This window comes from Hordeum vulgare, chromosome 7H, assembly GCF_904849725.1.
Source record: "Hordeum vulgare subsp. vulgare chromosome 7H, MorexV3_pseudomolecules_assembly, whole genome shotgun sequence".
In the NCBI taxonomy this organism is placed as follows: Eukaryota; Viridiplantae; Streptophyta; class Magnoliopsida; order Poales; family Poaceae; genus Hordeum; species Hordeum vulgare.
In genome coordinates, this window is record NC_058524.1 from 210,589,466 (window position 1) to 210,602,198 (window position 12,733).

Below are 12,733 nucleotides of genomic sequence, written 5' to 3' on the forward strand. Positions count from 1 at the left end.
AGAATATGCATAAGCATTATTTCTTGCCCTTTCAGTGTAAGTGGCAGATCAAACTTGGTGTAGTTTCACATATTGCATTTTCCCTTATATGTCGTGCACCCGAATATCAATACGGTGATCTTCGTCGATTACCAAAAACAAGTCATTTATGTCCAACACCCCTCCACTCCGTCACCACCACCGGCTCATCCATGCCGCGCACCTCCCCTCATGCCAAAGAACTGCTTAGAATCATGGGAATCTAGGGATTTGGCCGTGACGTGGAGGGGAATGGAGGAGTGGTACTTCTCTTTTCCCGAACGAATTATTTTACTTATGTGGCTGGTTTCCTGTGCTTCATGATTCGTACCATCAATCAACGGGGGATGAATGTTCAGGCTGATTTTGATTTGCAAAAACATGACACGTTCGGGACTTCCGTTAAACTAACCACCTACCACTTCAAACAGCAAATTGCAGGATGTGCACGCTGAGATGTGGATAACTAAGGCCCTGTTGGGAACCACGATAGATTATGATAATCTAGATTATGAAGATAGATTACATAATCTAGTTTATAAAAATAATTTAAATGAACATGTTTGAAGGCCAGATTATATAAACTGTAATCTAGGTTTTACATTGCATAATGACCTGTCTGTCCTTTTTTTTTAAAAAAAAAGAGAAGGGTGACAGAAATGTAATTATCTCTAACTTTACAAGGATAATGTGTCATTAGCAATCCATAATCTAATTTTAGCTGGGGTAGAGTAGATTGTGAGCTTTTAATAATCTGTCCATCTAGTTTTTATAATCTACACCGTAATCTGTCCTGTTTGGAGATAGAATAGATTATAAAAACTGGATTATATAATCTGAGTGGTTCCAAACAGGACCTAAACCATTGGCAATATTGCACATTAAAAATTGAGCGTCACAGAATATCTAGATTATTTTTTGAAGGAGAATCAATAAAAACATTCCATAACAATAATTGGACGTATGCTACTGCACATCGTATCTTCTACGGAATTATACTGGCAACGCTTCCCAGGAAAATCAGTTCATTTGTGATTCAGTGGCGCCTCATTGGTGGTTTGCGTTGCTTCATCCTTAGTCTTACTGTTGATTATAGCCACCTGGTGCAGTGCTGTTGTAGCCGCCGGGATAGCCATGACCTTCACGAGGTGGTGCGTTGCCACCTTGATATCCAGGACTGCTGCCTGAGTGTGCTGGTCCAGGGCCGCCAGGCAAGTTGCCTCCTGGGTAAACTTGGTTACCTCCCTGATGCCCAGCAGGTCCGCTTTGGTAGCCAGCTTGACCACCTTGCTGATGGTTAGAAGCACCACTGGGCATGTAGCCCGCCTGTGGGTTTGGCATGTGAGGTGCACCGCCCGGTGTGTACCCTGTCTGTGGGTTTGGCATTTGGGGTGCACCGCCCGGTGCATACCCTGTCTGTGGGTTCGGCATTTGGGGTGCACCACCCGGTGTGTATGCTGCCTGTGGGTTCTGCATTTGGGGCTGGTAATTTGACGGACCACCTGGAGTATATGGTGGAGGCACGTTGCCACGGTTCTGACTAGGTGGTGGAGGTGGAGGCATGCCGCCAGGGTTCTGGCCAGGTGGAGGGCCATTGAAACCCTGCTGCCCAGGAGGTGCATCTCTGTTTTGGAAGTTCTGCATGTTCTCCCTTCTCCTCTCAAAGTTCCTTGACCTATCAAAGTTGCGGGGCCTATCATTGCGCCGAGATCTATCATTGGCACGGGCATTGTTCCGCACCCATTCCTCATGATATTTAGGATCGTAAGGAACAGCTTCCCCACCTATAAAAGGTTCCCCTGAAATAGAAGGTGTAAAGTATCAAGTGTTTGTAAATTTGTTCACCAATTCATGTCACATGCTTTCAGCAATGCTAAGTAAGCCCAAACTCACCCCATTAAAGTTGGTTCTCACACATATGTACATGAAAAATGAACAGGTTCATCCCCAAACATTATCTGGTGTTGCTTAGTGCATGTTACTTACCCATAATGCAAGAAACGGACATCTGCTAGTGCCATGTCAAGGCTATCCGATTAGAAAGGGCAGCTCCAAATTTGTCTGAATCCATGCAATAAACATAAATATGGAAGTGCGAAAAAACCAACCCTATTGTAACTCCCCCTTAAGAACAGCCATATTCATATCCCTAATGATCACATACAGACATCATAGAAACATATATGGTCATGTAACTGTAGAAGTACAATTCATGGAACAGCAAAAATTCAGATTGCAGTAATACATCTTATAACCAACATACAGTCTGTTAAACATCGGCTCCAGATCTGATATCTAACCCTAAATCTTGCTTTGATAATTCGGATAAATGACCAATGTAAGTTCGAGTAGGCTGCTTGCATATCAACTATGTGTTATACAAAAAGAACATGCAGGTCAGAATTGCTTGATTTAGAAGTACCATGGTAATTATATGGAGCTCTGAAGAGAAGGCAACAAACCACACAGTAGTATACAGAAAAGCAAAAAAAAACAGCCAATGAGTAATCAAAAGGTCAGCATGATCTTCTATTACCTCCATAGTCCTTATTTCTGACATCAAGGTATGAATCAGGGAGAACCCAGCGGACTTTGGGCAGCTCTGTGAATGATAAGAGGTGTAAGATTTAAGAAAGAATGTTTCTAATTGAGTGCATTACACAATGGAACATACTCAAGATCAGTTCATAAAGAACTAATACCTTTAAGTTTATATGAGAGTTCTTCAGATACAAGGGCACCAAAAGCAAAGTAATGACGAGTTGACACCGAGTATATCTTCTGCCTAGCTTCTTGCTCACTGGAACATTAATTATTAAAATAAGTTAATATGTCCCACGGTACATAGATTAGATAAATTTTGAATAAAGGCAACACGGCCCATATTTCAAAACATAACCAAAATCAAGCCAAATAACAAAGCACAAGTGTTGCACCCCGTGACTATGAAGATCGACAGCTTCATGCCTTCATCAAATAAGATAATATTACCAATGCCCTGAAAGACCCCAAATTCCAAATCACATTAGAGCAATAAGGGCAGTAACAGACCATACTCCCAACATTAGTTTTGCCAGTAATAAGAAGTGCCTGCCCAGCAGAACATAGACACAGAAACAAAGCACTCTCCATTTACATAAGCTCACAAACTCACGCCCTCAAAAGCTTGGATACGGCAGATTCAGCCGATTTGCCATTCTAGCACGGCAGGGCACAGCGACACACCAGGATAATCCAAGATCCACAGTATCCCCTCATTTACAAACAAACAAACAAAAAAACAGACACTGGTTGGGATACGTACTAGATACACTGGGGACCCAGGAGGCCCAATAACAGCGTCAGCCCCATAGAAATCCTATTTATCAGGCTCCCACATATGCTCCCCACAAAAGGAACAAGCTGCTCTTGGCTCTAGCAAACACACTACTGCCGTCCGCCACCGCCTGGACTGGACCACCACCATTTCCCAAGCGCAGCAGCCTCTCCTCCCAATGGCAATCATGCTCGAGTAGGTAACCCCAACTCACCAAGCCCCCAGCAGCCTCCCCTCAACCTCTTAATCTCTTTGTGATTCTTGCTGTTGAGCTGCTGCTGCTTGCTTCCCCATGTGGACATGCTGTTGCTGCTTGCCTGCTTGCGTATTTTATTAGCTGCATGAATTTGTACTCGATTGAATTTTGGTGCTGATGTTGGGTGTTGATTGTTGCTTGCTGTAGGGAGCATGGCATCTGCCATCTGGGAGCGCCACCACTAGTAGCCAATCATGCATGGGCGAGACTAAAGGGCAGCCTGGTGTTGAGATCCTGCTAGTCTACTAATATTTCATCTCATTTTCTCGTTAGTTTATTTATTTATTTTATTAACTCTATATTATATGGCATATTTTTTTAGAAAATATATACTGGCTGGCATTATCACCGAATGGCTGTTTTCGGAATGCCCAAACACATGTCCCCGTATGCGTATCGCCCTGTCCATGTCTCTATCTATGCTTCTTTAGCTCGCACCAGACAGAACAAACTAACAATGTAATCACATTTGATATAATGTCAACAGAGCAAAAAACCTTTACAGTCGCATAACTGATACCTAGACTTGTTCAGATCCAAAAAATAACCCGTGATACAAGCAAATTCCCCTGAACTAAACATTAGTGAGAAAAACCCCGATATAATATGCAGGAGAATCAATCTACAGAACAAGAACACGCTGCGCATCCCATCCATAAAGCTACATCACCCGTTCAACACAACAAGATGAAGATGCGAGAAATGGTTACGGCGGTACCTTCCGACGACCTGGGCGAGGGTCTTGATGTAGCTATCGATGATCTCGTCGCGTGTGACATCGGGATTAGCGGCGTCGCCCGCGGGCGGCTCCATGACTACCAGCCAGTGTTCGAAGTCGCACCCATCGAGGAGGATAGTCTCCTTGGGCGGCCGGTTGCTCCAGTTGGGCGAGTTGTCCCGCAGAGACGACGTCGCCGGCTGTGTGGCGAAGCACCGCACTGCCCCGCGCGCCGCCGCCGGGACGGGCGAGGTCGCCGCCGGGAGGAGGCTGGCGGCGGCGGCGAGAGGGCGGAGGAGGAAGCGAGAGGCCGCAGCCGGTAGCGGCGATAGACGGGAGAGGAGGACGGCGCGCGATGCCATCGCCATGGGGGATAAAAACCCTAGGAGATGGGTAGGGGATGAGGACGAGACGGGAGAGAGAGGAGGGGGAGAGAAGCGAGAGGAGATAAGGGTTTAAGAGCATCACTAGTATAACCCTCAAACCCTTAAATGTAAAATCAGTTTTAAAGGTTAAGAATTGTTCATTTTTGACACTTTTAAGGGTTGAAAAACAGGGGCAAATATTTCGTTATAAGAGTTGGGTTTGAGGGTTCTAGTCTTTGCCCCAACCCCAAACCTTAAAACTGTCATTTCATATATCACACATTTCATCACATTTCATCATATGACATATCACAAATTCAATCACATTTGACATAAAACAATAATCATTCTAGTTATTATTACAGCACCGAATAAAACAATAATCATTCAAATTATTACAACAATGTTTGAGCAAATTACAACATAAAACAATGTTTGAGCAAATTACAACAAATTGTTCGAATCAAATAGGACATAGAAAAGTAAAACAAAGATACATCATGGGCCAATACGTCGCCCATCCAACTGCCAGTGGTGCTCTACTAGATCATCCCCGAGACGATCATGAGTGGTTGCATCCTCAATCTCACGATGTGCTTGAAGAAAGGCGTGTATGAGAGAAGGGTTTCTTTCCGGTTGCACACGGGTACCAACATTGTCATAGAAACAAGGGAGGTTTAACCCTCTCTCATCCTCTAGGATCATGTTGTGTAGAATCAAACAACATTTCATGATGTTCACCAAGGTTTTTTTGTCCCAAAACCGAGCTGGACCCCGTACTATGGCAAACCTTGCTTGTAAAACACCAAAAGCTCTCTCAATATCTTTGCGGGCTGCCTCTTGTGCCTTGGTGAAATGAGCCTCTTTTCTTGTTAAGGGCACCCCATTTTTCTCCTTGATGGACTTCACAAGAGTTGCCCATTCGGGATAGATGCCATCGGTGAGATAGTATCCCATTGAATACTCATTGTTCATGATTTTGTAGTTGCAAGCTGAAGCACCCCCAGAAATTAATCTTTTGAACAATGGAGATCTATTGAGGACATTGATATCATTGAGTGTTCCCGGCAACCCAAAGAATGCATGCCAAATCCATGTGTCCTCCGATGCTACGGCCTCAAGCACAATGGTAGCATCACGGCTTTTACCGCAATACATTCCGTGCCATGCCTTTGGGCAATTTTTCCACCTCCAATGCATGCAATCAAGACTACCAAGCATCCCCGGCCATCCCCTTTTTTCATTCATTTCCATTAATCTCTTTGTATCTTCCTCGTTTGGTGCCCGAAGATACTTCTCACCATACAACCGGATGACCAACTTGGCAAACCTACGGACGGACTCCGTGGTTGTATCTTCCCCAATGCGAAGATACTCGTCGGTATAATCCGCGGGTATGCCATAAGCGAGTACCCGCATTGCCGCCGATATCTTTTGATATGCACTAAACCCCATGATACCGGCGGCGGATCTACGACGTTTAAAGTAATAGGAGGCAGCCTCACAATCGTTGACAATCTTCACAAACAAACTACGACGCATTCGGTACCTTCTGCGAAAGAGACGAGGAGCGTATGTAGGTACCTCCGCGAAGTAGTCTTGCATCAAATGCTCGTGTCCGAGAGCACGGTTCCGGTAGATGGTGAGTCGCCCCATCGTCGACCCTCTCCTCTGATCCATAAGCTTCACGCGGTCTTCAAACGCTTGCACGTCGACGAGGAGGCTCATCATCTCAACGTCGTCGTCTTGCAACAACTCGTCAATGTCCGAATCGTCGGATGACGACCAATCCGACGCATCGGACAACGAGTCCATGTCGTCGTTGTTCACCTCCATCTACAATGTGAGTGGCAACAATTGTTAGAGCATATATCTCCATATGTGGTTTTGGTAATTGATGACAATTCCTATGAACTAATGGTTGCCTTAAGTTACATTTATAGGATTTGTCCATAGGCACTTCTTGAAGTCCATCTGTTGGGTTCAAGGAGTTTATATGATGACCAAGATGGTATTCAAGGTATTATCCAAAGTGAAAGGATCGATATGCTTGGCTAGAGGGGGGTGAATAGACAACGACCACTTTTTAAATAATCTTAGCAAGTTAAGGTAAACAACATACGGGTTCACAAATAATACGACAATGAGGTGAACCCTAAAGAAGCTAACAACGAGAGTTATTAAGACAAGTAAGATATAGTCACAAGCATAAGCAAATACAAAGTAAAGGATAGAGATAACCACAAGTGGAACCGATGGAGACGAGGATGTGTTACCTAAGTTCCTTTCCTTTAACAGGAAGTACGTCTCCGTTGGAGCGGTGTGGAGGCACAATGCTCCCCAAAAAGCCACTAAGGCCACCGTATTCTCCTCACGCCCTCGCACGATGCAAGGTACCGTGATTCCACTATAGGTGCCCTTGAAGGCGGCGACCAAACCTTTACAAACAAGGTTGGGGCAACTCCACACAAAGCTTGGAGGCTCCCAACTAGACCACGAAGCTTCACCATAATGGAATATGGCTTTGAGGTGACCTCAACCGTCTAGGATGCTCAAACACCCAAGAGTAACAAGATCCGCAAGGGATTGGTGGGGGAATCAACTTTTCTCTTGGTGGAAGTGTGGATCTAGGCCTTCTCAACCAATCCCTAAAGAATCAACAAGTTTGATTGGCTAGGGAGAGAGATCGGGCACTTTTGAGCTTGGGGCGCAACAATGGAGCTTAGAGAGGTAAGAGATAAGGTTCCTCAGCTAGAAGAACCCTTTATATAGTGGGGGGGGGGAAATCAGACCGTTTTCCCATTCTCTGCCCGAGCTCCAGCGGTACTACCGCTGGCTGCAGCGGTACTACCGCTGGCACTCCAGCGGTACTACCGCTGAACAGGGGCGGTACTACCGCCGCCTGGCGGTACTACCGCTCGTTGCAGCGGTACTACCGCTGGGACTCCAACGGTACTACCGCTGGGACTCCAACGGTACTACCGCTGGCCCCTGGTAGTGCAAAAGCACTACTACCGCCAAGAAAGTCTTCGCAAAAAGGTCCGTCCACGAACAACCGCTAGGCAGGTGGAACAAAGATCCTGGAGCGGTACTACCACTGACCAGAGGCGGTACTACCGCCAGCTAGCAGTACTAGCGCTGGCTGCAGCGGTACTACCACTAGCAATCCAGCGGTACTACCGCTAGAGCCAGCAGTACTACCGCTGGGGACCATTTTGCAAAGAGACGAGAAACAAAGTGGCGGGGGCCGCTCCAAAGATGAAGGAAAGGGAGAATGTGAAGTGTGCGCGTGCAAAGGTAGATTCCACCCAAACCTTTCCACTACGGATCCCCTCTTAATAGTACGGCTTTCCTATGACTCAAATAAAGAGAATCATAGAGAGCGTCGTGCTTCCGTTCCATGTATGAGGAGACATGTCGTCTTGTGCCGTTGACGTGTGTTATCTGAAACTTTAACACACACGGTTAGTCCTGTACGGTACTGTCATCAATCACCAAAATTACTTAGGCATAAACTATGCCCCAACAATCTCCCCCTTTTTGGTGGATTGATGACAATACCGGATTTGCACAGAGAATAATATGAGAACAAAAAGATAGAGATATATGACAATACGGGGCATATGAATCACAGCATATGATGGAAATAAATCACACATAAGTTCATGTCTCACAAAAGATAGCAAACTAGAAGCACACCAAGTTCGAAGCAAACCACACGAAATAAAGCAAAGCAACGCAAAGTTCGAAAATGAAAGCAAATCCAGCTCCTAGACTCTCTCCCCCTTTGGCACAAGACACCAAAAAGGGGGCACACCTAATGCCACAGGTAGCTACTCCTCATCCTTAGCATCGCCAGACTCATCGGTCCCCTCCTGATCGGCCTGCTCCTCCTCTTCCGCCTCATCGCCAGGCCACTGGTATCCTTGAGCCTGCATCCAAGTAGCCTCTAGAGTGATGTCGTCCTCTGATCCACTGGAGATGTCCACATCAAGAGTCCTGAGAACACGCTTATGCCTCTGGCGGCTCTCCTTCTGAGCCACGTGCATCTGGTACTGACCCTTAGCCTGCATACAGAATAGAGTCTTCATCTTGTCCTGTAGTTTGATGGCCCAAGATGGCATGGCAGAAGAGCGGGACTGAGAGGAGGTTCCTCTGTCAGCAGCAGTCTCAGTGTTAGTATCCATGTGCTGAGAGGAAGTGGATGGGTTGGCCCATTTGTCCTTGACGCGAAGCTTGATCGGGTCGTGCACAATGTAGTCTGACTAAGTGTAGAGCACCTCCTCCGGAAAAGCCTCTTGCCACTTATGGCGAATATATGCGAACAGATAGGGCCCGTAGATGGGAACCTTACGCATGATGATGCAGTTCCAGAGCTCCGTGAACATCACATCAGAAATATCCAGAGGGGCAGACTCCTGAGACATAGCCTCCTCACAAAGCAGCAGCATCTCAGCCAAGGAGCCATGAACCTCGTCGAAGTTACCAATGCGAGGGAAGGGGGTGTTGCGAAGGATCCGGTGCATGATGTCCAGATGCTTGGGGAGCACACCCTTCCTCACATAGAGCTTCTGCAATCTGTCCTTTGCGGGGGCCCTATCGGTGGGGGCTGCAGCATGAGGACGCAGCCCAAGTGGAGTGTCAGCTCCCTGGAAGTCAATGTTGAGGAATTGCATGAACTCACGCCAGGTACCGGTCATCTTCTGAGTCCCAGTCATCCATACCATAGAGCACTCTACATCAAGAGAGAAGTGGACCGTGACATAGAATTGAGCAACAGCAGTGGGATCAAAATCTGTCTTGTAAGTGATGATGTCCTTGATGCCCAGTTTGTCAATCAGAGAGAGGGCATCACCAAAATAGTCCAGGTTCCGCTGAAGATGAGCTAGGTCGATCCACTGAACGGAGACATAGTTTTTCTTGAAATGCGCGACAACATCACGGTAGATCCTGCACTGATCCCTTGCCCAGACATGGTCAACATCCTTGATCACAGCCCTCTCGTTGAGATAGTGGTTCTGAGTGCGAAACTGCAGAAAGTCCTTGGGGGACATTGTTCGGACATTGACCCTCTTCTCCTTGTGCGCGACCTTCTTGAAGGGCTGCCTTTTGGGTTGCAGACCTGAGGTGGCAGACCCCTCGGGAGCCTCTTGGTTGCGATACTGCTTGGACTGCGTGTCACGTGGGGGGTTCGAACGGCGAGAGCCACCTGTGACACAGAACACACAACGAAAAGAGGCGACAAAAAGAGTCAAGGCAATGAATCTTGAAAACGCAGAAAAAAATAAACACTCATTGCTAAGCACATAAAAAAGAATACACAGTGAATGCTCCTGGCGGTAGTACCGCTACCCCCGGCGGTAGTACCGCTGGGGTCCTAGCGGTAGTACCGCTACCCTTGGCGGTAGTACCGCTGGGGTTTGACTTTCAGATCTGACAGATAAAAATCGTTACGAGGGCATGGGCTGTATATGAACACTAAAAACTCCACCCCAGCCCTACTTTACATGAGGATCACTAGTAACACCGAAATAAGTACATGCCTAGGCAAGAGAGAGCAAGTTTTAGATCTAATCCAAACATAGTTCAAGTGCTAGATCTAAAACAAGAAAATCCTAGGGCATGGCAACATAAACAACAACAATCCATAGGACCTACACTCCCCTCAAATATCTCCTTCATGCCATCCAAGAACTAGCCACAAGATCAAAGACATGGATCCAATCCCCAATGCTCCTATCCCTAGAACAAGAACATCAACCAAATAGAAGAAGGGAGGAGCTTCACCGGGATTCTGGCTCTTGGAGGAGGAAGGAGAGGTGGAGCAACCCTTCCAATCCAACGGGGAGAAGGAGCTCCACGAAACGAGATCCAAACAGGGAGATTTCGGGCTAGGGGAGGGAGGAGCCGCGAGGAAGAAGAAACAGGCAGAGAAAAACGGGCTCCCCCTCCTTTATATAGCCCAAGGGGTACGGGCCAGCGGTAGTACCGCTGAGGACCTAGCGGTAGTACCGCTACCTGGCGGTAGTACCGCCAGATGCAGCGGTAGTACCGCTGGGGTCCTGGCGGTAGTATCGCTCCCCCTGGCGGTAGTACCGCTCCCCTTGAGGCAGCCCTAAAAATTTCCTAGCCGGTTGTGTTAGATGGGAATCCTGGCGGTAGTACCGCCATACCTGGCGGTAGTACCGCTTGGGTCCTGGCGGTAGTACCGCTACCCCTAGCGGTAGTACCGCTCGGGTCCTGGCGGTAGTACCGCTACCCTGGCGGTAGTACCGCTGCAAATGTCGCAACGCGGCTTCGGAAAAGAGAGGAACTTGGGCTCATGACAAGTAAGTAAAAGATGAGATAGCAACTAGAAAAATGTACTGACTTGTCATTGTATATCCTTTCTTCTATAAAAAAAAGAAAGGATGAAGGGGCGGTGGCCGAGGCCACCTATGTTTGAGACAATGGTATGACACCGCGAAGAATTATCCTTGGGTTCATGACCAATGCTCGTCTTTGAAGCACAAGTGCCATTTGACAATGGCTAAAGTGAAAGACTAGATTGATTTATGCATAATAGGGGGAGGGAAAGTTCATTAAGAGAACAACACTCCCCCTATGTCCATGCCTATATCTAGACCAAGATGGAATGCAAAGTGAGGTGCAATATGCCTATTTTCAATCCACATTACTTGAATCAATGATATTTAGCTCATGCCTTAACTCCCGGAACCTTGCTTCATCTAGAGGCTTAGTGAAAATATCTGCAAGTTGCTCTTCAGTGTGGATGAAGTGAACCTCAATATCACCTAGCTTGATATGTTCACGAATGAAGTGATGACGAATATCAATATGTTTGGTTTTGCTATGTTGCACTGGGTTGAGGGAAATCTTGATAGCGCTTTGATTGTCACATAGAAGAGGAACTTTGTCACAAGTGACACCATAATCCTTTAAAGTCTGCCTCATCCATAGCAATTGTGCACAACAACTTGCAGCTGCCACATACTCAGCTTCGGTGGATGATAAGGAGACGCAATTCTGCTTCTTTGAAGACCAACTTACCAAAGAGCGACCAAGGAATTGGCATCCTCCAGACGTTGACTTCCTTTCCACACAATCTCCTGCCCAATCTGAGTCAGAATAGCCAACTAGATTGAAGTTTGCTCCTTTGGGATACCAGAGGCCAAAGTTTGGGGTATGAGCCAAATATCGAAAGATTCGCTTAACAGCCATGTAATGACTTTCTTTTGGTGCGGATTGAAACCGTGCACATATCCCTACACTCAACATAATATCCGGTCTAGATGCACAAAGGTAAAGGAGGGATCCAATCATGGAGCGGTATACCTTTTGATCCACTGCTTTACCATTGGGATCACTGTCAAGCTTGCATCTTGTTGGCATGGGGAACTTGACCGGTTTGACATCTTCGAGCTCGAACCGTTTGAGCATGTCTTGAGTGTACTTGGCTTGTTTGATGAATGTCCCTTCTAGACCTTGTCTAATCTCGAACCCGAGGAAGAACTTCAACTCTCCCATCATGGACATCTCAAACTTCTCAGTCATTAGTGCAGCAAATTCTTCATTGAATGAAATGTTAGGAGAGCCAAAGATAATATCATCAACATATAGTTGGCATATGAACAAATCCCCTTTAACCCTCTTAGTAAAAAGAGTGGGATCTATCTTCCCAATTTCAAACCCACGATCTTGTAACAACTCAGTAAGATACTCATACCACGCGTGTGGGGCTTGTTTAAGGCCATAGAGTGCCTTATTAAGTTTGTACACATGATTGGGGAGCTTGGGATGTTCGAATCCCGGGGCTTGTTTGACATAGACCAACTCATTCAAAGGACCATTAAGAAAGGCACTTTTCACATCCATTTGATGTAATTTGAAGTTATGATGAGAAGCAAATGCAAGTAACATGCGAATAGATTCTAGACGAGCAACAGGGGCAAAGGTTTCACCGTAGTCGATACCCTCGACTTGGGAGTAGCCTTGAGCCACCAATCTTGCCTTGTTTCGAATCACAATTCCATTTGCATCTTGCTTGTTCTTGAATATCC

The 12,733-nt window shown here is 46.4% G+C and overlaps 1 protein-coding gene across 1 annotated transcript; it reads right to left on the minus strand.

The window, feature by feature from the left end:
* Positions 1-871: 871 nt before the first annotated feature.
* On the minus strand, positions 872-4,734 carry LOC123407808 (multiple organellar RNA editing factor 8, chloroplastic/mitochondrial-like). Its single transcript, XM_045101035.1, has 4 exons — positions 4,309-4,734; positions 2,721-2,818; positions 2,555-2,620; positions 872-1,817 (listed from the first exon to the last, which is right to left on the minus strand). Exons 1-4 carry the CDS (start codon positions 4,674-4,676, stop codon positions 1,099-1,101), a joined length of 1,251 nt encoding a protein of 416 aa, XP_044956970.1. The 5' UTR covers positions 4,677-4,734; the 3' UTR covers positions 872-1,098.
* Between the last annotated feature and the right edge of the window lie 7,999 nt (positions 4,735-12,733).

Bases quoted from the DNA above. Each gene is read 5' to 3' on its own strand.
- LOC123407808 (XM_045101035.1), bottom strand. From the start codon at position 4,676: ATGGCGATGGCATCGCGCGCCGTCCTCCTCTCCCGTCTATCGCCGCTA. The intron at 2,819-4,308 runs GTACCGCCGTAA...TTAATGTTCCAG, and splicing joins CTCGCCCAGGTCGTCGGAAG to TGAGCAAGAAGCTAGGCAGA. The intron at 2,621-2,720 runs GTATTAGTTCTT...TATCATTCACAG, and splicing joins ACTCTCATATAAACTTAAAG to AGCTGCCCAAAGTCCGCTGG.